At 35.9% G+C, this 24,865-nt stretch overlaps 2 protein-coding genes across 6 annotated transcripts in view; both read right to left on the reverse strand.

Moving 5' to 3' along the window:
• Window positions 1-24,865, reverse strand: part of golim4a (golgi integral membrane protein 4a) — an 836,478-nt gene that overhangs the window by 586,298 nt on the left and 225,315 nt on the right. The gene's annotated exons all lie outside the window — the stretch shown is intronic.
• Window positions 1,875-24,512, reverse strand: pdcd10a (programmed cell death 10a). 4 transcript variants are annotated; one of them, NM_200555.2, is given in 8 exon segments: window positions 1,875-2,424; window positions 5,137-5,219; window positions 5,353-5,431; window positions 8,725-8,851; window positions 9,423-9,540; window positions 12,726-12,779; window positions 16,481-16,634; window positions 24,398-24,512. In NM_200555.2, coding segments are annotated over 7 exon segments (633 nt in total). In that variant the 5' UTR covers window positions 16,571-16,634; window positions 24,398-24,512; the 3' UTR covers window positions 1,875-2,342.

Here is a 24,865-nt window from a genome sequence, read left to right on the forward strand (position 1 = left end):
TACCGTGGTATACCATGTAACCGTATTACCGCCCAAGCTTACAAGTTTTAATAACCATTTTCCTTTTGTTTTTCCCATAATGACAGTACATAATGTTTTACAAGATACTATGCAGCCTAAAGTGTAATTTAAAGGCTTAAAAAGATTATTGGAAAGCAGTGCTTTGTCAGGGTTTCTGCAGGTTTCACAGAGTTAAATTTAAGACTTTAAGACATTTTTAAGACCATTATGAATAGTTGAAGTTTTAGACTCATGAAGGGCTAAAGGCTAAGGAATAAGGGCTAAAGGCTAAGGAAAAGATTTTTATTTGACCTATCAAAAAAAATTATAATTTAATATGTTAAATAATACAATAATACATTAATAATAAACAATTAAAATATTTTAGATTTTATTTCTTAGCTAAATATTTTAAATATTGTGTAAATAAACTTTCTTTAAAATAAAAATTTTAAAAATACACAAATGTTTTAAAAGTTTAAAAATAATAAACTAAATCTATTCACAACAATCTGTTCCGTTTGGTGTTTTCAGCAGTGAATACATGGAGAATTAAAAAAAAAAAATGTTATTATAAGGAAATACTTAAACCATTATGATAAATAGAGGTAAAAATTACCAGTTTTGGCCAGATTAGTAGCAATACATTAACAAAACAAAATTAAGACCTGTTTAAAAAAGATTTAAGATCTACAACACAATATTTTTTAAGGCCTAAAATTTGGATTTTGAGATTTAAGACACCGCAGACACCATGTTTGTTCTGTAGCCAATTGAAATTAAAATCCTAAAGGGGTTGATAATACTGACAGTAGTAGTTTTTTTATATTTATTCTAGCCAAAATTAAAGATAAATAAGACTTTTATCCAGCAGAAAAAAAAACAGAAAATTCTTTAAAAAAGGGTATTTCTCTGTTAAAAAGCATTGGGGAAAAACTGAAAAAGAACATTTATTTTTTTCCTTCCATGAACTGTTTAATAATCCACCTAGTAAAAAAATCTGATTGGTTTAAGGTGCTGTATGTATTTTTGACTCTTCTAAAGCCTATAAATACCATAATATGTTTGCAGATATTTCAGGAACATGCTTCTTATTTATCAGAAAAACAATGCTGAAGTCAGATATTCTGCTTTGAAAATGTGCGTTATGTGCCGGAACGCCTGTCTTTGTTTTGGTTTGCTTTGTTTAACCCGCCCACTGCCAGTTTAGCCAATTATATTTCAGCAGATGTTGTAGATGTTGAATCACTGATATGTGTTGGTTTGCACTGAGTCACAGTTCTGAAGTTCAATTTCAAACGGTTTATTTTATTTTCAAGCTCTGCTGCTGCTTTCAGTATGGCAATAAATGTCATGTAAAATGCGTTTCAAACTCACATTATAAGCATTTAACACTGAATAAAGCACATGAGGTGCATCTAAGATGATCACCGTTCACCTGTGAGAAATAGAAGCCGTTTCTAAAACAGAAATTTCAGGTGTTGGTTAAGACAAAAACCGCATTTAGTATTAAAAATATTTTCACGTGCTAAATAAAATAATACATAAATAAAATAATATCACATGCTGTTAATTTTATTTAGAACACGACTTGTCAGCCTTTAGTCTCGACAGTCAGGCATGTTCACATTAATCTGGCAACCTGCGCTTGTGTGGACTCGTCAGTGGAGAAGCCAAGTGAAAATGTGTATCGATCAATGAGTGCAATACCTAGTTCAACCACTGGGTGTCAAACTTGCATACTCCACCCTTATAAAAAAAAGTAGTGGAGCTTGACAAAAGTATAAAACGCACAACAAATACTAAAACATCCGATTACGAATTGTGAAAAATAAATAACGAAGGAATCTCTAGACAAAAAAAAATCCAAACAATGCAAGTTTTACATGTGCTGTGTTTATTTGAACAATTCTGTTACCAAATATCTATTAAATATACATCTCTCATTCAAGTTCAAAGCATCAGAGGAGACTGCTAAACCCCAGCATTTACAAGCGCGTCTGGATCACCCCGTCCTCCCCCCACAGGCAGGCATTTGGCTTTCTCTTGGACTGACCGTACAGAACGAAACACGTCTGAAGCGAAACAGCGAGGAAAAAAAGAAGCGAGCGCGAGCGTCTCCACGACTGTAAAGCTCAGGATATGAGAAGCGCTGGACGGTCACTCCAGCTCATGAAGAAGATTAGATTTAGATGGGGTTAGAAACCATAATAGAAGCCATCCTGCCTTAAGTGTTACAGCCAGGAGACAAGAATCATAAATTACAGTCCAAAGGATTTTTTGTTTGCTTTTTTACATTGTTCATATAAAGGTTACTTTAAAAAAATACACTTCTATGACTCCTATGCGACAGTTTTGAAGGTCTGCAGTATCAAGTTGGTTTGGTGGATGAGCCGGTTGGCACTGGCAAACACGTTTATTGCCCTGGAAGAAAGACAGAACACAAATTAGGTCTGAACACATGTTGATGCTGTAGAGCAGGGGTCACCAAACTTGTTCCTGGAGGGCCGGTGTCCTGCAGATTTTAGCTCCAACCCTAATCAAACACACCTGAACAAGCTAATCAAGGTCTTACTTGGTATACTTGAAACATCCAGGCAGGTGTGTTGAGGCAAGTTGGAGCTAAACCCTGCAGGGACACCGGCCCTCCAGGACCAGGATTGGTGACCCCTGCTGTAGAGTATGTGAAACAATAAACTGTGGTGACCATTATTTTACAGCTTTAAGTGGACATTTCATTCAAAATAAGCTGCACTGTAAAAATATCAATAAATTAGCAGTTAAAATTTGTATTCTTTTATTTCCCCCATTTATTTATGCTTTCGAATTGCATTGAGACCCTAATCGTTTCCTTTAGCTTAGTCCCTTTATTCATCAGGGGTTGCCAAAGCGGAATGGACAGCCAACTTATCCAGGATGTGTTTTACACAGCAGATGCCCTTCCAGCCACAACCCAGTACTGGGAAACACCCATATACACTGATTCACACACACAGACACACATGCACTACGGCCAATTTAGCTTATTCAATTCACCTATAGCGCATGTCTTTGGACTGTGGGAAAAACTAGAGCACCCGGAGGAAACCCACGCCAACACAGGGAGAACATGCTCCACACAGAAATGACAACTGACCCAGCCGGGACTCGAACCTGCAACCTTCTTGCGGTGAGGCGACAGTGCTAACCAATGAGCCACAAATTCACTTCCTGCAACAACTTTTAACTTTTTTTTAAGTGACTTTTATTAACATTTTTATTAGTGTAAAGTGATGTATTGTCTGGGTTTGTGTTGTATATTAAAGTACAAAACCTTGTAATAAACCACCAGTAAAAAAAATGTTCAGACTTATTTCTCTATATATTATTTCTAATACATAATATTATTTTAAACTACTAAAATGTCAATAAAAGTCACTTTGTTAAACTGTAGAGTTGAATTTTCAACATTAAAAGTGGACAGAGCAGAGACCAACATCCCATAATGTAATTCTCAAACTTAAATAAACAGAAAACACTTGCGAATTAAAAAATACGGAAACTGTTAATGAAACAGAATGAAGACTTTTTTTTTTTTTTTACAGATTTTGTTTGTTGGTCACCATTATAGCCCGGCAATGATAAAGATGATGACTTACAGACTTTCATACTTTGATCATTTTACAAAATACATGATATGCCTTTTGATCAACAGGCTTATCAAAACACTACAATTCTTACTGACCCCAAACCCAAACTACCCCAAACTGCCAAATCCATGCCTTCAAGATACTATACTTTTAAGTTATCCAGTAGTTTGTACTTTAAGATGGCCTATGATTTTTATCAAGAATAAAATTGAAAATGATAAAAAACAGATTTACTTTGAAACAGTAATTATATATATATATATATATATATATATATATATATATATATATATATATATATATATATATATATATATATATATATATATATATAGATATATATATATAGATATGTATGTATGTATGTATGTAAATATATATATATACAGTTGAAGTCAGAATTATTAGCCCCCCCTGAATTATTAGCTGCCCTGTTTATTTTTTCCCCAATTTCTGTGTAATGGAGAGAAGATTTTTACAACATGTTTCTAAACATAATAGTTTTAATAACTAATTTCTAATAATGGATTTATTTTATCTTTGCCATGATGACAGTAAATAATATTTGACTAGATATTTTTCAAGACACTTCTATACAGCTTAAAGTGACATTTAAAAGCTTAAATGGGCTAATTAGGTTAACTAGGCAGGTTAGGGTAATTAGGCAAGTTATTGTATAACGATGGTTTGTTCTGTAGACTATCGAGAAAAAAAAAAACTGAAATGGGCTGATAATTTTGTCCCTAAAATGGTGTTTAAAAAAATTTAAAACTGCTTTTATTCTAGCCGAAATAAAACAAATAAGACTTTCTTCAGAAGAAAAAATATTATCAGACATACTGAAATTTCCTTGCTCTGTTAAACATCATTTGGAAAATATTTAAAAAAGAAGAAAAAAAAAACAAAGGGGGCTAACAATTCTGACTTTAACTGTGTGTATATATATATATATATATATACACATATACATATATATATATATATATATATATATATATATATATATATATATATATACATATATACATATATATATATATATATATATATATATATATATATATATATATATATATATATATATATAGTTGAAGTCAAAATTATTAGCCCCCCTTTGAATTTTTTCCTCTTTTTTTTAAGCGGAAGCCATGATGAATTCATGTGCAAAAACATTTTGCAACGTTCTTGCAATATTGAAGTTGCATTTTTCCAACATTATATTTGATCATATTTGCATATCAGAAGAACCCAGAAGGGTTGTGTGACAGTTAATTAGTGTGTGGATTTATATGTCTATATTTCTTTATCAAATCATTATCCTTTTTGTGTGTGTGAAATATCATTGCTTGCTTTAAAGGAGGCACAATTAATACTGAACATCAACAAGATCTGCACTATCCATTCTCATAATAAAAATGCTAAACTAGTTTTGCCTGGAAAAATGCAAAAGCAAATAATTCAAACTTTCAAAGAAGATAAAGGGTCATTTTTTTTAAAACGTCCATACTTTCCGTCTTTGAAGTATGTTTTCAGAGTGTCGCTGAAGCTTTTCGAATGTTTCACAAACTCTTTCTTCTGATGCTCAAGTGCCTGGAAAACACAAAGACATTTTCATTTCTTCCTTCAGTAAGTGAAGGATAAAGTTGACGTTATCCAGCATATACTGGCTGCTGTGTGTGTGTGTGTGTGTGTGTGTGTGTGTGTGTGTGCTGTTGTCACTCACCCTTCTGTTCTGGTACTGATATTTCTTGAAGACGTTGTTCACTGTGTCCAGCAGCTCTTTTATGGCACTGGCTATATCTCTATAGAAACAAAATAAACAAACATTCAGCTGCATTTATAACCCTTATAAAAGCATCTCTATTTTCATTTTCAGATATTACCCTTCATATAGTTTGTAATATAGTTATGTGAGGGTAAAACGCCTGCGAAGTTTAATAAACAGTTGTCTTCAGGGGTACACAATATATTGTTTCAGCATCGATATTGCTGTGTGCACAACCACAATAGTGACATTGCAAAATCTGAATGTCAATTGGGATTATACTGTGACCGTGTGTGGATTTTAAGAGAATTTAAAACATTCAGTCACAAAAATATAAACTGTTTGTAAGCTTTAATTTAGTGTTATTGTACCTTTTATACAAAACCTTTTAAAAGTCATTTATTAAGGTGATTTTAAAGGGACCCGCAAGTCCATTGGGCAGATCTGAGGGTTGCAGTGAGGGTTAATCGGCTGCCCTCGGGCTCGCGGACCTCCCATTCCTCAGGGTGCTCCATCCATCTTCGCGTGAGAGAAGTGCTCCATTCTCTGGGATGATCGCTCTCTCACTCGAGGACCAGATGACCATCGCTGCATTGGAGGGTGGGCTGTTATTATACTACGACAATTCTGACCCGCTTCCTCCTTAGAGGTAGTGAGCGAGGCTCACGATATGGGATCTGATATTATGGCTGTGCTAACTCGGGTTGCTTCGGCGGTGGAGCTGGAGGATCTCCAATTAGAAGGGTGTTATGTGGAGGCTAAAAAGAAGGAGAAACCCTCTAAGCCTCCAGTCCCCTTCTTCCCGTAGGTGCACAGTAAGCTCACGCAGAGCTGGAGGGTACCTTTTTCTGCCCAATCATACTTCTTATTACATATAATAAGTATTTAAGTATACTTACTCTATACTTCATCATGACAAAGATGAAGTCTGGTTGTGATTTATTCTTTATGTCATCTTTGCATTTAAAATGGCATAACTGAGTAAATGACACTGAATAACAGTTGTCATAAGCATACATACAGTGCATCCGGAAATTTTTTATGTTATAGCCTTATTCCAAAATGGATTTAAAAATTTTTTTTCCTCAATTCTACACACAATACCCCATAAAGACAATGTGAAAAAAAGAGTTTATGAAATTGTAGCAAATTTATTAAAAACAAAAAACCTGAAAAATCACATGTACATCAGTATTCACAGCCTATCAAATAAACTAATAATAGTAATAATAATGTACTTGACTGGTAGTTCCTATTGTGCGGTATCGGAACCTGCTCTGAATAAAAAGATAATTTAGATTGCTTTCACACCTAGACTTTTGTTTCGGAACCTGTCTCGTTTACCCAGTTAGTGCGGTTTGTTTGGCATACGCGAAACCAGCAATCGCGCACAGATCCGCGCCAAATCAATCGGCCTGAGATCGCCTGAATGAGGTGGTCTCAGCTCGATTGAAGCAAACTTTGCAGCGAATGGATTGTAGTGGTATTAGGCATATATAGCTATAAGAAGAGAGAATTATGAGTAGGGTGGGATGTCATTCATTTTAAATATGAAAGTGAAAGCATGCTAACTTTTAACGAGAGCTGTTTATCTGTTAGGAACATTGACTGAACTGCAGTCTAGCCAAGGGCTCTGTATGAGAGGGAGTCTTATATCTGGTGACGATGTTTGTGGGCGTCACCATTCAAAATTAAAGAGCAGCTTTCCACTTATATTGTCTTATTTGTAATATACCCTCCTAACTTGTATTGTATTGTTTACAAATTTTTATTCTTTCTTTTTTATTCTTTAGACTACATTTTATCTATAAATTTAGATTACATCTTATGTATACATTCAGACTACATTTTAGGTATATATTTAATGTATACAGTTGAAGTCAGAATTATTAGCCCCCTGAATTATTAGTGTTTATTTTTTTTCCCCAATATCTGTTCTGTTCTGGGAAGATTGTTTCAGCACATTTCTAAGCATAAAAGTTTTAAAAACTTATTTCTAATAACTGATTTATTTTATCTTTGCCATGATGACAGTAAATAATATTTTACTTGATAATTTTTTAAGACACTTCTATACAGCTCAAAGAGACATTTAAAGGCTTAACTAGGTTAATAAGGTGAACTAGGCAGGTTAGGGTAATTAGGCAAGTTATTGTATAATGATGGTTTGTTCTGTAGATTATCGAAAAAAAAAAAGTAGCTTAAAAGGGCCTATAAATTTTGTCCCAAAAATGTTTTTTAAAAAGTTCATAACTGCTTTTATTCTAGCCGAAATAAAACAAAATAAATATTTAATATTTAAAAAAGAAAATAAAAATCAAAATGAGGCTAATAATTCTGACTTCAACTGTATATTTAGACAACGTTTTATGTATATATTTAGACTACATTTTATATACAATTGTATTTATTGTAAATTCTTTCTTAAAACTCTATTTTTGTATTAACATCATCTGTTAGGCACTTAGGGTCTGAGAGTAACGTAATTTCGATTCTCTATATGTCCTGTACATGTGGTTGAATTGACAATAATGCTGACTTTGCCTTATTGCTCATCGCCATAACTTAAAATAAGGACGCATGACAGCTGAGCTCTGACCAATGTAAGGAGAGTTTACCCACACATGACTTGTTTTAGCTCTTTTGGTCCGTTTAGAAACTTTGCCATGTGAAAGTGAACCGCACCAAGAGCAAAGAGCAACATTGTAACAGTTTCAATCGCTGTTTTGGAACAACCGAATCAATTCACAGGTGTGAAAGCACCCTTAGTTCCCAATAGAGATGTTCCTATAACTAGAATCATTCCCAATTCGTGTGATAAAAAAACAGCAAAAAGTACTTCTGCTATTACTGTAGTTCTAGGAACTATAAAAACATTCCTACAGCACGAAAGCCCCTATAAAGGTTTTCCCATATACTTATCTACATTGTAAAATGATCAAATATGGATGTCAAATTTCATTTTACAATTAGAAGGAAGAAAGAAACAAAAAACAATTACAGCTCTTAAAAACAGGCTTCATTTAGTGAAATTTAAAGCACCTGGAATAAACAGAAAACTAAATAATCAAAAAACGAAATATTGCAGCTTTTAAAAACAGGCTTCGTTATATAAAATGTTCAAAAATTATATTTTGCTTTTGGTTTTAGGGTGAAATACAAGCCAGAGATTTCTTCAAATATCAAACAAACACAAAAAAAAAAAGTCCCCGAAACTCGAGGCAAGTGCGCAAGTAAAGACTGACGTAATGAAATGAAAGCCTTTTTTCTTTTTTACTTCATGTTTTTGTGTCGATCCGTGCATGCATGTGGGCAAGAATGTGTTCTCACTTGATTGTCTGCAGGAATCGGACTCGGTCATTAATTTCGTCTGGGATTTTGCTGAGGATCTGTTTCAGCGCGCGCGCTCTTTCATTCAGGTCCTGGAACTCCCGCTCGGGCCTGTCAATCATGTACTCTGCACACAAAGAACACGCCCACAGGAAACGCTCAGTTGCCATGGCAACACCAGCAGACTTGCTTCTAATAACCTGTCATTAAACTGCGAAACATAATGGAACATTAACTACTTCTAAATGGCCGACAATGACTGACAACCATCAGCACTGAGAAACCGTACCACACTCATCACTGCGCTAAACTGAGAAATGAACTACAGATGACTCCATTCACTTCAAAACTATCATGTTAAGCAAGGTAACTTCATAGACACAGGATAGATTACAGTAGGAAGAGCAAACTGAGGGTCTGACAGTGGTCTTGAGATTCAATTCTGAGGTACATTTAGCATTTCAAATCAACAGAAATGAGCATTAACCGAAAGCCCAGTGCATGTCCACGCATTCATTAGCAGCATAAATCTGACGATGTCAAAAACACTTGCAAAAAGGAGGAAATTAAATTATGAGGGAAAATACATTACAGTCATTACAGAGCTTTTGATTCGTGGTCAAACAGCTCCCCCTGGAGGCACAATGTTAACACGACTGCATTGAAAATCTGTTTTATTCTTTAAAAAGAATACGCACCCTCGACATCATCAGCAGCCATGCGTAATAAAGACTCGGTGAAGTTGATCTCCACGTTCTTCTTCTCTAGTATTTTCATGATAATGTCCTGAGTCAGTCCTGGGTTTTCCTTCTCTGCCTGATTTAGAAAAACACAGCACAGAATTAGTCCACAACTAAAGAAATACAGATGAAGTCAGAATTATTAGCCCCCCTGTATATTTTTCCCAGATATCCGTTTAACAGAGAGCAGTTTTTTTTTTCAACACATTTCTAAACATAATAGATTTAATAACTCATCTCTAATAACTGATTTATTTTATCTTTGCCATGATGACAGTAAATAATATTTGACAAGATATTTTTCAAGACATTTTATACAGCTTAAAGTGACATTTTTTAGGCTTAACTAGGTTCATTAGGCAGGTTAAGGTAATTTGGCAAATCAGTGTGTAACGATGGTTTGTTCTGTAGACTATCAAAAACAAATATAGCTTAAAATGGCAAATAATTTTGACCTTAAAATGTTTTAAAAAAAATTAACAACTGCTTTTAATCTAGCCTAAATAAAACAAGACTTTCTCCAGAAGATACAATATTATCAGACATACTGTGAAAAATTCCTTTCTCTGTTAAACATCATTTGGGAAATATGTAAAAGAAAAAACTATAATAATAAATCACACAAGGGCTAATAATTTTGACTTTAACAGTACATTTTATTAATAAGTATTTGACTTTATTAAGAATGAACATTTTTACCATGATTTACAGAAGACACCTCACCTACTAAAATATCATTCAGTGTAACAGTGGTTTTATAGCTGATAAATAATCAAAATCAGGCATAATTAGACGTTAAAAGACTCTTAAATGAATTTAATCGTCAAATCTTTATACTTTGCCAAGTTCTCTCATTGCCATCAGTACTTAAAACAAATCATAATTTAGAATTTAGCATGAACCACATATTATCTAATATATTTTAGGTACAGGTCACAATACAATAAATATGTTGTTTCAATTTTAAGCATAATGGTTAGAAATTTATAGATGGTATAAAATTATATATATATATATATATATATATATATATATATATATTAGTTGAAGTCAGAATTTTTAACAGAGAGCAGATTTTTTTCAACACATTTCTAAACCTAATAGTTTTATTAACTCATCTCTTAAAACTGATTTATTTTATCTTTGCCTTGATGACAGTAAATAATATTTGACTAGATATTTTTCAAGACACTTCTATACAGCTTAAAGTGACATTTAAAAGCTTAACTAGGTTAATTAGGTTAAGGTAATTAGGCAAGTTATTGTATAATGATGGTTTGTTCTGTAGACTATCAGAAAAAAATAGCTTAAAGGGGCTAATAATTTTGACCTTATAATGGCTTTTAAAAAATTAAAAACTGTTTTTATTCTGGCTGAAATAAAACAAATAAGACTTTCTCCAGGAGAAAAAATATTATCAGACATACTGTGACAATTTCTTTACTCTGTTAAACATCATTTGGGAAATATTTTAAAAAAGAAGAAAAATACATACATATATACACACACATAGTGGTTGCAAAATTACGAAAAATACATCAGATTACATTATTTTATTATTAAATTAAATGTTTACATTATTAACTAACATAGCTATGATGCTTAATGACAATGGAACATTATTATTTCCCCATTGTTGTCCTATAGACACTTTAATCGCGTTTATTATTCATTCCATTTACTGTCAAGCCTAAAATGACTCATACCCCTGGCAAATTCTGACTTAAAGGTTTTGTTCGAATGTAAAGCAAGGCAAGGCAAGTTTATATAGCACATTTCATACACAGTGGCAATTCAAAGCGCTTTACAAAAACAGGAATAAAAAACAATTATAAGAAGAATAAAAACAAATAATAAAAATGATTAAAAAAAACAGGCAGATAAAATGTGTCATAAAAAAATTAAAAAAAGAAGAGAAAAACACAATAGCGCAATCTGTCAGACGTAGCTCAGTGCTCATTCAGTAAAGGCACAGCTAAGCAGATGTGTTTTTCAGTCCTGATGTGAATGTGCCTAATGTTGGAGCACATCTGATCATTTCTGAAAGCTGATTCCAGCAGCGAGGGGCATAGTAGCTGAAAGCTGATTCACCCTGCTTTGACTGAACTCTTGGAACTTCTAGTTTATTTGATCCTAAAGATCTGAGTGATCTGTTAGGTTTGTATTCAGTGAGCATATCTGTAATGTATTAAGGTCCTAGGCCATTTAGTGATTTATAGACAAGTAATAATACTTTAAAATCTATTCTGAATGTAACTGGGAGCCAGTGTAAAGACCTGAGGACCGGTGTGATGTGCTCTGTTCTGGTCAGAACCCTGCAGCAGCATTCTGGATGAGCTGCAACTGTCTGACTGTCTTTTTGAGAATCAGTAATCCACCCTGCTGCTGATAAAAGCATGAACAAGTTTCTCCAAGTCTTTACTGGAAACAAAGCATCTGATTCTAGCAATGTTTTTGAGATGATAGTATGCTGATTTACTACTGCTTTGACATGAAAGTTGAAAGTCAGATCTGACTCTTGATTCTTGACTTATTTTTTGTTGTTTGACCTTTGGTGCCAAAGTATGCATTCATCTTGAGAACATCATCTCTAAAAATAAAAACAGGGATTTTGTTTCCACAATGATGCCTCTTGTACATCCTCTTATTATATTTTGGCAGAAGTCTGTCAAAGAAAAACCTTACTGATTGAATAAAAGTAACTTTAAGTCAGATTTTGCAAGGGTATGAATCATTTCGTGCTTGACCGTATATAAAAATGACTTTTGTAAAATATCATTTGACGGAATGTTTTGTCTTTGACCTGTTTTATTGTTACTGGGGAAACATAAACATGTCAAAATGCTTTGGCGGGTAATAAATCTGATGATTTATATGACTGTTATGCAACATTTTTACAAAGCCATGAGCAGAAATAACACTGCTGAGACAGCAAAAGCAGTTAGCGCAAGAAAAACTTGAGAAGCTCTTGGGAAGCCAGATATTTCAGGAAGGATGTCACGACAAGAAAAGAAAGATAAAACTAAATCAACACTAAAACTTTGGGTTCTGCACTTTTGTAGCATTTTAATGTTGCTGTCAAACTCAACATAATTCTTGTTTATTTTATTCATTTTTTCAGCAGTTTCACACTTCCGTTACATAAACGCAAGTTAAAGTTAAACGGTTCATGAAACTTCACAGGGGAGCTAATAACTTAGAGATCAAGCTAAGGAATGCAGACCCCTGAGGTAATGACAGAACAACATCATGTTTGCTCACCTTTTTGAAAGCAGCTCGCAGAGTCTGTGCCGCAGACAGATTTACACTCTCCAGCTGTAACACACACACACACACACACAAGCCATCTTCATTTACGGCTAAATAAAGCAGCCTGTTTGGTTTTAGTGTTGCATACATTACACACAGCCATTATCACCACATTAAAATGGAAATACACTTGGCCGTGGGTGTGGATTTTGCCAGTAATTATAGAAACAGGAAACAATCCACAGGCTCACATGTAGACTGTTTTAACCATGTGAATATAAAGACCATTTAAAAGTATATCACCAGCTTAAAGGGATAGTTCACCAAAAAAATCAGTTTTTACACTCCCTCAAGTGAGTCTGAACCTATGAGTTTCTTAATTCTGTTGAACACAAAATTTTATATTTTGATGAAAGCTGAAATCCTGTAACCATTTACTTACATAGTAAGAAAATAAATACTATAGAAATCATATATAGTACATTGGATTCCACTTTAATGCAACTATGTAACTATTTAGCAGAAAACAGCATGTTTTACTTTAGATTTTAGATCTAGGGCGCAGCCATCTTGGAATGTCGCTGTGACTGACGTCACAGGGTTGGTTCAGTTCCCTCAGCTGAACAGATACAGGGGAAGTAAAGGAGACTGTAAAGCCTAATTTAACCCAATGCGTGAAGTTGTGGACGTGGAGCAGCTGCAAATACAAGCATAAGATGTGTGTCTAATATAAAAGTATAGATATTTATTCTATTTTTCTTTTTTTACCTTTTAATTACCGATCATTTGATGCGCGTTGCTCCACTCTCTGTAGACACTGCCTGTCTGGGTTTCAACAATGATTGTAAGGGACTGGACAGCCTAATTAAACCCAATGCATAAAGTTGTGAACGAGCATCACAGAGCTGGTACAAACACAAGCATTTAAGTGTCTTGAGTTGTGTATTTTTCTTTTGTTAATACTTTTCGCTTGATGTGCTTTGGTCCACTCTCTCACGTTGCTCCAGCGCTGCCTGACGAGGGGATTTGCATTCAGACTAATGCAATGATTAAAATCATACAGTACTTTTACACTTTACTAAGTCATGTCTTTGTGGGTTATGTCACGATATATTCCCTTAACAAGTCGATCAACTCGATCTCTCAACATGTATGGAGGGTAAAAACCTGCCATGTAAAAGAACGCACAGATGTTAGTTTGGTTTGAACACGAAAAGAGGTGAGGGGCTGTAGCAGTGAAAAGTGAAAGTACCTGCCCCCGTTACATCAGTAGTGATTCACACTCTGTATTATGCTGCCTGACTGCCTGTGGTTTCAACTAGGTCTGCTACTGACATAATGGGGGCGGGTACTTTCACTTTAGTATATATATATATTATTTAGTATATATTTATTATAGTTGTATTTATATATATATTTATTTTACATTTTAATATTAATTCTTTTTTATTATTATTTATTTTATCACTCTGTCATCTGTTATATGTTTTACATTAGGGATGCCACAATTCTCAATATTATATTGAATTGTTCGGTACGACATCCACAGTTCAATATGCGCTTGTGAATTGCGGTTTTACGTTTAAATAATTTGTGTGCGTTTTATATCTCTCCGAATTGACTGTTTGTGTGTGTCTGTAAGTCTACGAGCTGAAATGAGGAAACTCCTCCCCAAAAGTAATTATTCAATCATTATGCTCTAAAGTTAGGGGGCAACATTACAAGGAAGCACCGGATTTCTCACCACATCGGTGTCTTTCAAATCTGCGGTGTGAGCACATTTCGGTTTTGCCGTTGAGTGTGACGCAAATGAACGAAAACACATTGTGCAAGTATTTATTTTACACGTATAGCCTACTCAAACAGAAACACTTCCAACATGATTGCACATCTGCGGCGCCATCACCAAGCAATATCACTGTCTAAAGGCAGGATAGCAGAGAAAGTCCTACAACAAACAACAATCCCTCACAACAATTCTTTCAGCAAACATACCCAACTGGTTCAGAGACACATAAAAATAAATATGTTTGTTTTTGTGAAAAGTGGGGACATTACATAGGTTTCCATTCATTTTATACAGTCCAAACCATATATTGTATTCCCCTCACCCCTCCCCAGCCCTAAACCCAACCATCACAGGAGACTGTGTGCAGCTTTACTCTCTGATTAAACTCATTCTGTAGGATTCATAAACACACACACACACACTTAAGCCCTCGCAATACGCATTTAGCTGGGAGAGCTCGCGCTGAGCAAAAAAAAAAAAAAAAAAAAAAACAGAAAAAAAAAAAACGGAAAAAAAAAAAAAACCGAATAAAAGAAGCACTTTTCCCTTACTGAGAGCTCCGCTCAGCGCGAGTGCTCCCGGCTAAACGCATGCTGCGAGGGCTTAAATGGGGAAGCCGATCTCGAGCGAAAAAAGAGAAAAAGACAGCTGTAAATCATACCAGCTTTGTTTGTTTTTTTGTAGGAAACACACTTTAGATCTTTTAAGGGTAAGAGGTTTTTGAGTTATTGTCGTCTATCACTGAATGTGTCAGGAATATTGAAAACAAAACCAACTTAACCGCACTTATTTCTATTGCCCCCTGGATGTACAGCGCCCTTAGCATCTGCCTATACTGCCTATGCCACTGGCCTGCCCTGAGTTGGCTCCTGGAGTGGTGTAAATACCCGCGCTCAACTCCTTCGCGACAGAGCGCATAGGACATAAATGACATCAGTACATAATAACTGGTTATGATTATTACTGAACTGATACCGAATTGTCCGCGTCTGTATCGCAGTGCACCGACTAGTTAACTTGAGGCTGATTTATACTTCTGCGTCAAACGCCGGCGTATGCTACAGCGTTGACGCATAGCCCTTCGCCGTCGCCTCTCAAAAAATGTAACTACACATCGCAACAACGCGTAGCGCAAGCTCTGTGATTGGTCGGCTTGGTAGCGCTGACGAGTCTGGGTGGAACCGAGAGCCGTGCGAGCGGCGCTAGCCCAATGGAGTGATTGTTTACAAGTGTGGAGTCCCGTGAAGGAGCTCTGGATGGAAAGTTTTGTTTTGTGCTTACCTCATAGTTAAAGTTCTTACACGTCCGCCGGTTCCTGCCTTAAAATGAGCGAGTTTGAACCACTTGTACATCCAGGAAGTGGAAAGCAGCAGCGAGGAAACTCGACACAGAGGAACATTTATACCTCACTGCCATCTAGCGTTTCGGAAGTGTTAATGCAGACCAACAGAGACAGCGCGCAGAAGTATAAATGCAAAGCTACGGGTGTTGCATGCGCCGTGGGTTACGCCGGTCACTTGACGCAAAAGTATAAACCAGGCTTTACAGACTACCGTCTCTCACTTTTTTCACCACTGAGATAACTAAGATGGTTTATTTATGTTTACTGAAGTACAAATATGTTTATTTGAAATGGTCAATTTATCTTTATTAACTTCACACGTTTACTTTCAAAATGTAGGAATGAATGTGTTCCCCAGTTTGTACATGGGCTACCAGCGGCTGTGAGATTTCAGTGTTACTTTTTTTTACAATAGGAACTAGTGTACAAAAGCCGAAATTGGACATTTGTATCCAACGAAGCTATTCACTTGTGTTCAATAAAAAAAGTTTACAAAAAAATGTGTGTGACTGCACTACCTCAGAGCTGAGCATGTGGGTGTGCATCATTTGCATCTCCTAATCCTAAACTTCAGCCTGTGTCAACACAACCACACTTGAGCACTCTCTCACACACATTGGAAATGAACCGCCGTACCTCATTGAACACCGGGTACATCACGGCGTAGAGGGTCATGGATACCATGGAGGTCGCGTCCGCTTCATTCTTCATCTCTTCCATTGTCATCCTCGTCAGGGTGTGGAAGGGATGGGGGGGAGCGTCATTCACTCCTGGGGGGCCCGGACGATCGCTGAAAGGAACACCAATGGGGAAGAGATTATAAAAGGGTATCCGGATTCGGTTTCACAGGTAAGGAAATGACATTTTCAACCTGCGTTCAAAAGGTAGACGTGATAGCCATGGGAAAGCGCCAAGTATTCGCTGAGATTTGGGCCCCTTAAGATTAAAGGTATGAGACACGTGGACCATGCAGGAAAAATAAAGGACGCCGTGCCGACGATAATAGGATGTTAGTGTTAGATTTTGAATTAGCCTTCTTGAGACAGATGCAGGGGTGGCACGGTGGCTCAGTGGTTAGCACTGTCGCCTCACAGCAAGAAGGTCCCTGGTTCGAGTTTCGGCTGGGTCAGTTGGCCTTTCTGTGTGGAGTTTGTATGTTCTCCTCGTGTTGGTGTGAGTTTCTCCTGGTGCTCCGGTTTGAACTGAACTAAATTGGCCGTAGTGTATGTGTGTGTGTGAATGAGTGTATATGGGTGTTTTCCAGTACTAGGTTGCAGCTGGAAGTGCATCCACTGTGTAAAATACATGCTGGTGGTTCATTCCACTGATGACACCAGATAAATAACTAGGAACTAAGCCAAAAGGAAAATTATTGAATGAAGTTATATACAAAATTATTTAGAAGAAATCTTGAAATTATTCACTATGAAACCATTCAAAATGTTTTTTTTTTAGCTTAAGAGGAGCATTAAAATAGGCTATCAACTGAAACTGATCTCAGGCCATTAATAACATAAAAAATTTAAATCTACTATCACATTAAGATAAGAATACAACATAATTAGGTAACATAATTAATGCTTCTGGCTACTGATATATTGAGGTTTTGTAAGGCAAAAGTGCTATTGACTTGCATTTTGAATCATCAAAAACCACAGCTATAGATAATTTTGAGGGATGTAAACATAAACCACAGTCCCAACGCAAATCCTCGATTCGATTACATTTTCGATTCTAAAGTCATGGATCGATTCGATTTTCGATTATGCATAATTAATTAATTAATAACATGAATTATTTGTAGCCTACCATTTGAACTACCTGACCTGCATGATCTTTGTTTTACCCATAAACAAATCATACAGTAAATGAATAAAGGTAAGTTACACACATAATTACCACCTGTCAATCACTTTTTTCTGCGGGACTCATGAATGGGCAGAGATCTGTGTCGTTATAATGGCGTCGGTAAAAATGGTGCACAACCAACAGGAACCAGCCAACAGTATCTGAGGTGTTCGCTAAAATGACTAAGTACTAGTGTGAAAGTAAAAGCTTAAGGAGTCTACTGACCCGCTGACTGCCTGGACCCGCTGTCTCGAGCGCATAACTGTGTGTGCGTCTGTGTCTGTGTGTGAATGAGTGTGTATGGTCACGTGATGTGCGTTTTCAGCGGTAGTGAGGAAGGAGGGCTGCTCAGAAATGCTACACGCCAGTGTGGATGTGGATAGTTGTCGTTCTAAAATGCCATTTAAAAACAAAGACCTATTAGTGTAAACAGGGCCTGAGTGTGGGTTTTTCGCGAGAGGAATTTGCAACGGGGCCGGGGCGGAGGATCGCGATGCGCCCATTAACTATCGGACCAACCCTAATACGTACATAGCAGAGCTTGCAAACTGTGTTTTTTTTTTTCGACAACACGAACGTTGTCAACATAACTCACTGGAAATCCAAAATACTTCCACACCGGCGACTTCATTGAAAGAGGAGAGGGTTTAAGCTCTGTCATGGGGGCGTGGCAGAATCGACGACTCTATTTTTGGATTCAATAATCGAAATTGAGCATAAATTTCGACCGATTTCGATTTAAAATCGAAATCGTGACACCCTTAGTGATTACTCGCCTTAAACTGAATCTTTTGCCTTGAATAACACCTATGATTATTTGGATTTACACACAATTACTTTTCATTGACTCTGATCTATTGTGGGGATCTGATTAGCCGGATTGTTAAAGTCTGTTGGGACTTTAGTCACAAACCACCACAGCGAAATAAACACCATTAAATGTGAGCAAATCTTAAAATATGTGTTTTAAAGCTTCTCATACCTGTGTGGAGCTCCTATGTGTTTATGTGACTGCCGATTAGCTCGCTAACTCTTTTGAATATTTTCCTTTCTGTGTGAAATCGCTCGCTAAAGACGGAAGTTTAGTTTTCTGCATGACCAATCTAAAGCATGTAGTCAGGACACTTTTATCATTATCATGGACTTCCCCTTATTCTCAGAATTAAAACCAACTGTGTAATTATTCCTATATAGTTATCATTCATTGGTATATGAGCAAGCCTCAAGGCATCTAATTTCTTCGTAACGTCTACAACAACATGCCAAAGTGTTTATACCTTCACCCAACACGTGTGAAACAATAGCGCTTGTTGTTATCTGCAGAAGGTCATGGTTCCTCTCAAGCTACAAGGAACATTACAAACCATTGAAAGCGAGGCACGCTTATCTCAATGCCGCTGATTCAGACTAATGGACAGGAGGCCGTGAGTCAGAATTCCCACCTGATCGGAAGGCCTTTGGCCCCGCTGTGGGAGGTGGCCTTATCTATGTGACATTCACAGGGATCAATGTGACGTCGCCAAAATAGAGCTGAATGTTGCTTCACTTAATGGTTGCAAATACCAGCACTCCTCTTATAAAACATGACTGCCAGGTTACATTTGCATTATAATGACTCACCTTTTTCCTCTTGACAAAGGCCAACTAACACCTGATTCCTGTTAGTGTCTCTGACCTTGGCGCTGAAAAAGGTAACACCCTAACGCAGGTGAATCCTGAATCAGATACACCCATGCTACATTTTTGCTTTATAATGCATAGAGGCTTAATCAAGATGGAGAACTTGAATCAATAGATCCACTCATGGTTAAGTGAAGGAGCGTGCTGCCACATATTGAACTTCCTCAATATGATATCATGCAATTATGGATGACAATAGGATATTTAGTTTTTGTTCAGCACACAGTTGTGACTCTACTAGTGTATTATGAGTGAATGTTGTTAAATATGTATTTATTTTAATAATCTAAGCAATGAAATTTTAAATGCTTTAACAAACAATAGAAAATGTCAGAACTTGGGGGTTATTCAAGTCATATAATTGCACTCGACATGGGACGAAGGTATTATGCGGTTTGGAAAATTCAAGGTTTTAATACTGCCAACATTTTCTGATCTGTTTCTATGGTATATGTTACAGCTGCACAATTAATTGTTAAAAGATCGCGATCGTAATCTCGATTCAACCCCCTAGACGATCCTAATCCAGCATTTCTACAAATCTGTCAATCATATTTTCAAGTTCAGGAGAGAAGGCGGCTCCACGAGTCTTTTCATCGTTTCACATACGTTGCTCAGTGACATGGAAATGATGTTGAATGAGTCCCATGCTGTATTTATAAGGTATATTTCACCTAAAAATGTCATTTTGTCTTCATATAATGATGTTTTCGCGGCCGGGAAATCACACATGATGCGAGCTGCTGACCGTGAGCTGTTATCACAGAGAGGGCGCGCGCGCACTCTACTTAATGATAGACGCGTGCACGTCTACTTTAGTAAACAGAACATGCATACGTTGCGAGTAACAGGTGATACAGTTGTAAATAATATTCTGTTTGTGGCACAGAGTGATCGTTTGGGAGCCGCGCGCGAAGTATGAACAAGCACTTAGCAGTCAAAATTAAACCGAAAGTGTGCACGTCATTTAAATAATCATACTGCATTTTAGAGTTATGATTACGAAAAGCATTTGATATGTTCTTCTTTCATAGTGAACACACAGTTGTTTATGAAAATAAATGTTTACACTGTCAATATAACTACTCTAGCCTATATATATTGTTGAATATAATCTGATAATGGCAAATGTCTGATTTTACTAGTGAATAAAATTGTCTAATATGACAGATTGCAAGCATATATCTCAAACATAATAATTCAACATCAGAATTATTATAAGTAGAATAGAATTTTTATAGAAACCAGCACCCCTACACATAATATTATTATCTATGTTGTGCCATATGTTTGTTTTTACCATACCTTTATTTTACATCAACAGAATCGTGAGAAAATCGTGATCTTTATTTTAAGCAACAAAAAAAAAATCGCGATTGTCATTTTAGCCAGAATCGTGCAGCTCTAGTATATGTATGATTTTTTCATTTAAGAATTTTTTGTTTGTTTAAGACAATATTATCTCCAGAAGAAAAGATATCCAAAAATTCCATTTTAAATAGTAAAGAAATCGGTTTTTGAAGCTAATTGAGATAGCAGAAGTTAAAGGTGCAGTAGGTGATCTGCCAAAATGCTAACCGCTTAGCATATTATCTTTGGACGGCGGGGAGGGACTGTGTTTTAAAGCCATGCCTCCTGAAATCGCTAACGCCCGCACCGAGACACGACAGCAGACAACCAGCTAGTTCATGTCATTCGCCAGTTAGAAATGCAGTTAGTGTTTGGTCGGCAGCGTGCAAGAATTTCACTTATTACTAAGTCAAACTTACATGCTATTTCAGAGCGAATATTCAGAGTAGCAGTAAACAATATAGTGAGGCTGTCATTTTTCAAAAATGAACCAATCCCTACTGAAAAAACCTGCTTAAACTAACCTAGGCTGGTTGGCTGGCTTTAGCTGGTGGACTAGGCTGGTTTTAGAGGAGTTTTGGCCATTTACAGGCTGGTTTCCAGCCATTTCCAGCCTGGTCTTAGCTGGTCAGGCTGAGAGACAACCAGCTAAAACCAGCTTGACCAGCCTAGCCAGACTGGTAGTCCAGCCAAAGCCAGCTATGTCCAGCTTAAACCAGGCTGTCAGGCTGGTTTTAGCTGGTCATTTTCCAGCCTGACCAGCTAAGACCAGGCTGAAAATGGCTGGAAACCAGCCTGGATAAGGCCAAAACCCCTCTAAAACCAGGCTGGTCAACCAGCTAAAACCAGCCAACCAGCCTAGGCTGGTTTAAGCTGGATTTTTCAGCAGTGATATGAATATAAAAGCAACTTCAGCTCAGTAAAGCAGGCTAACTAGGCAGAATACAGCTATTTACTGATGTTTTGTTGTTAAACTAAATATAAATCTACATTATCTATGCTTTAAAAGGCCCTTAAGAAACTGAAATAGTCACATCAATCTTTCGCCGGGAGATTTCAGTGGTTGAACAACACTTCTGTGCATCTAACCCATTCATAACAACACAATCTACATATGCTTAGCCTGACTAAAATAGTTTTAAAACAGAAGATTACCCATCTAATAGAAATACTTCAGCCATGGTGTCGTCCTTCCTCCAGTGTGCGAAACTAACTCCAATATTGATTCAAGATTTTAAAAACTTTCAATTCAGCTACTTATCGGAATTATGGGAGATGTCAGCCTGACAATATTTAATTGGACGAACAATTTTTAGATTTATGCCTTACCCAGAATATAAAAATACATATAAACACATTTAGATCATTTACTGTAATCATTACTATTGGAATGTGAAGAGACTTTCAACCAGCACAACAAAACATGCTTTCTTAAGACAATCATCTACTGCACCCTTAATCGTTCATTTGAATTATTTAGCCTGACATGTTTACTGTTTACTCCAAAATGTTTGAAATGTTTTACAAAGATCTACTGTGTTCAAAGGAAAAACTGTTTTTTTGTTTTGTACACCAGGCAGACATTTTAAAATAATATATCCTAAAGCAGTAATCACAATACCGAAACCGTGATATTTTTATCCAAGGTTATCTTACCGTCAAACTCTTATACCGGCTCATGCCTAAATGGCACTATAGTTTAATAATAGAATCAACAACCTTATTTTTAAGTAATTTGTTCTGATGTGTTGTATTTTACCAGACATAAAACAAAATGTGATTTATTTTATTGCTAAACTGTTTACATTTATTTTTGTCACATTGGGCAAGTATGATGATTTCAAATAATTTCACATGCTTTAAAATAAAACTATAATTTATTTTAACCATAAAACTGTGACCAGAAAACAAAATGAGTAAAGTTGGTTTTATATTTGCACATTTGTTTTTTTAAAGGTCCCTATATTGTTTACTAAGCTAATTTGAATATTCAGTCTGAAATCGCATGCAAGATCGGCTTTAAAACAACATTAGCGCTATTTAATTGACTGTGAACAATGTACTTTGATGGTCATTAGCTGTTAATATGATTTTCTTCATTTGGAATTTGAAAATAATACTTACCTTTCTGAAATTATATTATTAAGCAGAAAGTCTAAATATGCTAATATAAAACAACTTTAACTCAATAAAAAAAAAAACAAACAGGGACAGTTTTAAAATTATGATGTATTGATATTGACTAGCTTGCACAAATCTCCTCTTAAATGCTATTGAGGTAAAGTTGATTTTATATCCACACAATCCTTCAGAGACACCTCCTTATATTTTTTTACCACAGTACTTAGAATATTCTGAGTGAAAGCACATGCAGGTATAATATCAAAACAACATTAGCACTATTAGATTTCCTGTGAACAATATGTTTACTTTGATAGTCACATAAAGGTAAAGTTGGTTTTATAATCACACATTCATTCCATGACAGATCCATACATTGTTTACCATGGTACTTTGAATACAGGGTCTGAAATCACATGTAAGAATGACTTTAAAACAACATTAGCATTATTTGTAATGATGATTTGACTGTGAACAATGCTGTTTTTTGATGATTGTTGACTGACAATATAATTTTACTATTTAGAATTTCAAACTAATACTTTTCTGAGATTATATTATTAATGATGAGAAAGACTGAATGTGCGAATATAAAACCAACTTTACCTCAATGATAGCCACTGGCTGCTGATATGATTTGACTGTTTAGAATATGCAATAAATATCTTTATGAAATTACATTACATGAGAAAGTCTGAATGTGTTAATATAAAACCAACCTTTTCTCAATTTAAATGCTTATTACATTTGTAAAACAACAATAGCCTCGTGTGAGTGTGTGTGTGTGTGTGTGTGTGTGTGTGTGTGTGTGTGTGTGTGTGTGTGTGTGTGTAATTATTTTGAGTATCTCTGGCATCCAAACACAGTGACAACTCAATTTAGATGGTTAATTTCTGATCTGCTTCTCAACAACACAAACTCATTGACAATTTGGCTAAACTGTTGAACAGACAAATAAACGTGTCATAGAAAAGGAACAGTGTAACAATAGGCAAAATCTAATGACCGATTTAAGCTGTCAAATTTCTCAGGTTTACACCCAACAGTGACGTCATCATATTTATCAGAACTGAGGAACACTGCCTGATTCAGATGACTGTCCTTAAAATAGATCCGGGATCTATCAACGTTTGTTTATTTGGAACAGTAACGTTACAACAGCTATCTGATCGCTTTCGAAAATACTGATTGGTTAAAAATCAAACGCCATTTTAAAATAAATAGTGTCATCCTAATCCTATATTTTCTCTTGATCTTCAGTAGGCCTGATTTTGCTGTCTTTAAACCTGATCTACTTTCTAAAACTTGAAACCCGGTGATTACTCGCCTTAAAAGGCCTCTTTTAATGAAGCCTACAAATATTTGTATTTACACACAATCACTTTTCATTGTCTCTGATCTATTGTGGAGATCTGATTAGCCGGATTGCTAAAGTCTAATAGGTAGGTGACTGCTAGAGCAGCACAAATCATTTTAACGTTACACACAAACGACAGCGAAATAAACGCAATTAAAAGCAGGTAAACGTTAAAACGTGTGCCAAGCTTCTCCTACCTGTGTGGAGCTCCTATATGTGTTTATTTGACTGCTGATTAGCTCGCTAACTCTTTTGAATATTTTCCTTTCTGTGTGGAATCGCTCGCTAAAGACGGAAGTTTTCTGCATGACCAATCTAAAGGATGTAGGCGGGATGAAGAGGCTGCGAGAACCAATCAGAAACTAGAAAGGGGATGGAACGATCCAAAACGTGACGTTTTGTAGTTCTTTTAAACACCTCTGATAGTTCAAGGCAAAACATAGAGGTTTTACGAAGAACTACAACTCCCACAAACGCCTTGTGAGCCCTTACGACATCCAGTCAAAGGACTGGCGTTTATTTCGCCATATCGAAGTATTCAAGTAAAAAACTGTTAGGTTAATGTTTATCTTTTAGTATAAGGTCAGTAGAAGTGCGGGTGACATAAACAATGTAAATGAGCGCGATTTAAAGCGAAAGTTAGTCCTGACCAACCAGAAGAGAAA

The sequence above is a fragment of the Danio rerio genome, chromosome 18 (assembly GCF_052040795.2).
Source record: "Danio rerio strain M-AB ecotype USA chromosome 18, GRCz13ab, whole genome shotgun sequence".
NCBI lineage: Eukaryota > Metazoa > Chordata > Actinopteri > Cypriniformes > Danionidae > Danio > Danio rerio.

Bases quoted from the DNA above. Each gene is read 5' to 3' on its own strand.
- pdcd10a (XM_087291692.1), bottom strand. From the start codon at position 16,570: ATGACAATGGAAGAGATGAAGAATGAAGCGGACGCGACCTCCATGGTA. The intron at 8,852-9,422 runs GTGCGTATTCTT...CTTTGTGTGCAG, and splicing joins GGCTGCTGATGATGTCGAGG to AGTACATGATTGACAGGCCC. The intron at 5,220-5,352 runs GTGAGTGACAAC...TGTGTTTTCCAG, and splicing joins ATCAGTACCAGAACAGAAGG to GCACTTGAGCATCAGAAGAA.